This window comes from Orycteropus afer, unplaced genomic scaffold (genome assembly GCF_000298275.1).
Source record: "Orycteropus afer afer isolate SDZICR_OR568_19922 unplaced genomic scaffold, OryAfe1.0 scaffold00426, whole genome shotgun sequence".
NCBI lineage: Eukaryota > Metazoa > Chordata > Mammalia > Tubulidentata > Orycteropodidae > Orycteropus > Orycteropus afer.
In genome coordinates this window covers 2,098,991-2,102,128 of record NW_006922013.1, presented here as the reverse complement: position 1 = coordinate 2,102,128, position 3,138 = coordinate 2,098,991, and the positions used below count along the sequence as shown (strand labels likewise).

At 47.6% G+C, this 3,138-nt stretch overlaps 1 protein-coding gene across 1 annotated transcript in view; it reads right to left on the bottom strand.

Annotated features, from left to right (window-relative positions):
* The window catches only part of STS (steroid sulfatase), a 203,942-nt gene that overhangs the window by 107,896 nt on the left and 92,908 nt on the right, over nucleotides 1-3,138 (bottom strand). Inside the window, exons 2-4 of the mRNA XM_007954028.1 lie at nucleotides 2,834-2,955; nucleotides 2,618-2,740; nucleotides 3-190 (exon numbers count right to left, since the gene is read on the bottom strand). Coding sequence (XP_007952219.1) covers nucleotides 3-190; nucleotides 2,618-2,740; nucleotides 2,834-2,955 — 433 coding nt within the window. The remainder of the gene's footprint in view (nucleotides 1-2; nucleotides 191-2,617; nucleotides 2,741-2,833; nucleotides 2,956-3,138) is intronic.

The following is a 3,138-nucleotide window of genomic DNA, read 5'->3' as shown; positions in this document are numbered from 1 at the left end:
GCCACGCCGATGACCTGCAGGGGGATGAAGGCCAGCAGCCGGATGCCCGTGGTGAACACCGTCCCCGCCCCCGGCTTGCAGTCACGCATGTTGCTGGTGGGCAGCCCGTAGAAGTGATCGAAACCGTGGCTCAGTGGGTGGTGGCAGAAGTCCGCTTTGCTGGCACAGCTCATCCCCAGGTGCCACTTGCCTGAGGAGACAAGCAGAGAAGACATTTGAATCCCGTGCTGAACAACGGGCCGTCATCCTGTCCGCTCTGTCTCACGGTGCCCGGTGTGTCTCAGGGCAGAACTGAGCAGCATGGGCTTTTCCATGGCTCATCTTTCCAAAGGGGATCCCCAGGAGTTTCTTCCAAGCAGCCTCTGGGTGGACTGGAACCACCGCCTTTGTGGTTAGCAGCTACGCATGTGCCCAGGGACTCCATGGCAAACACAAGTGGAATGAAAAATGAGGTTCCTATGCGGCGAATAGGAGCTCTGGTGGCTCAGCCCCTAAGGCATCTGACTACTAACCAGAAGGCAGGCGGTTCAAACACACTAGCCACTCTGCAGAAGGATGGGCCAATCTATTTCCATAAAGATTTACTACCTCAGAAACCCAATGGGGGTTGCTATGAGCTGGAATAGACTTGACAGCAGTGAGTTTGGTTTTTATGAGGCAAACTGCAAGCACAATCCTAATGAAACCAGCTGCCTTCCAATCAATTCTGCCCACTCCACCCCTTGTCTGTGAGAGCAGAACTGAGCGTCACGGTATTATCTGGGCTGAAATCTTTACAGAAGCTGATCTCCAGGCCTTCCTTAGGTGGTGGTGCTGGGTCAGTTTGGATTTCCAGCCTTTAGGTGAATAGTTACACCACACAGCACCTCCTTAGTCCCAAAGACACTCTGAGTTCAATGCCCGCTTCTAAGCCCCAGGAAAAGTAAGGCAATTCTCTGTATTTATTAGCCAACCTTTGCAATTATAGGTGCCTACTGGTTCAGCCCGGCTTTTCCACAAACACTAGACTTTTGTCTACTCACGCTACCGGATCACAAAAGTTAAGTGACTGATTGCAAAAAAAGGGAAACTGAATAAATATAAAAAGAACTAACCTATTCAATAGGCAGGAAATAAGACGACATAGAAAACTACAAGCATTTTTTACCCTACCTTCTGGGATAGATGCTTTTCAGTGAAACTTCCTCAAAATTAAATTTGTATAACCAACTTAATTTCCATCCTTGAATGTTGAAAGTAAAAATGAGTCCTCACTCAGAGCAACTATCCCTGAGGCAAAAAGAAGGCATGCTCAATAACTCAGCAATTATTTTAAATACCTATGAAAATTTCTTATAAAATGTTCATTGTACCACTAAATTAGTGAGGTCTTCAAAAAAAAAAAAAAATGATAGCTGTATACTAAGATGTCAGAGGACAGAAGGGACTACTGCTCCCAGGAGACTCTCTGGGGTTCATGCGATGGGTTGCTGGGACCCAAGCAATACAGGCACGCATACCATCCCTGTCAAGGAATAAAGTCAACGGGAATGCCAGTCGAACAAAATTCTGTCACCATTCTAGTGTTGAAAGGTAAAATGAAAATCGTTGCCAACAGCATGCATGGTGTGTACATATAAACCTCTCTGTTCTGTGTGTCTGTCTGTCTCTCTCATCCACTACTTATCATCTAGTTATCTAAGATGGTCTGGTGGCACAGTGCCTAAGGCATTTGACTGCTAACCAGAAGGTTGGCAGTTCAAACTCACCAGCTGCTCCATAGATGGAAGACAGGGTAATCTACTTCTAGAAAGATTTACTGCCTTGGAAACCCAATGGGGGTTGCTATGAGTCAGAATCGATGCAATGGAAGTGGGTTTGTTTTGGGTTTTGTTTAATTATCCACCTCATCTATTTCTTATCTATGATTTAACTCATGCATCCAACTCATCTATCTGTCTGCCTATCATCTCTTATTGCATCCATCCATCCATCCATCCATCTATCTACTTATCTTCCTGTTCACCCATCTCTCATTTTAGTCTCTTATCTCTATCTATACATCTATACCCATACCTATACAACATATCTATCTCATCCATCATCCATTCATCTTTACATGTCTCTACCTCCACATCTATTTCTCGATCTATCATCTATCTTTCCATCCATCCATCCATCCATCATTCCATTCACCTCTCTATCTATCATCTCTCTATCTGTCATGCACGAAAGATGAAGCAGTCTGTTTTCATAAAGATTTACCACCTTGGAAACCCAATGAGGGGCCACTATGAGTCAAAAGTGACATGATGGCAGAAAGTTGGGTTTGGATTTCTATATCTACCATCTGACTCGTCCATTTATCTATCTCCTCTATATCCCTCTTATCTATCATCAGTCATCTGTCTGCACACACTTACCTGCACATGTATAAATGCACATATCTGTACATTCAAATACCCCGGATAGACTCCTCCATCTTTCACTTGGAAGTGAAGTCATTTCTCCTCTCTGTAACACTGGGCAGCACACACCGTGCCGGGCCCGCCACCCCTCAGCAGGCTGCTGCACTGTCCCCTCCCAAATTCCCGCTCATGGGCCTGGTCCCCTCCTGCCTCCCATCATCGGCGCATACCGATCAGAGCTGTCGCATAGCCCTGGTTCTTCAACAGCCTGGCGAACGTGAGCTCGCTGGTGGGCAGCCCTCCAGAGGAGGCGGTGAAGATGAACACCCCAATTCGGGACCGGGACGCCATTCCTGCAGCAGGAAAAACCAGCATTAAGGCAGGGAATGCAAGCGGTTGTCCCGAGGAGGAGGACAGTGGCGTGGCTGCGAGGGTGATGGCATTACCTGATCGGACGGGGTACCGGCCAGTCATGAAGGCTGCCCGACTCGGCGTGCACAGGGGCGATGCAGCCAAGTGTTGGGTGAGCTTCACGCCCCCTCGGGCCAGCCGGTCAATGTTGGGAGTCCTGGAACAAAAGAACCCTGTCATCTCTGGAGACTGGGATGGTTCATTCATATTCTGTGCCAACTGGCTAGCTAAGCTTCTCAGGGGTTTGGCAGACAATGGACTGGGTGCTCTTCCATAATGCAGTGCCATCCCATGTCATGTGATGTAATCATCTCCATAATGCAATGTGATGTGATCACCT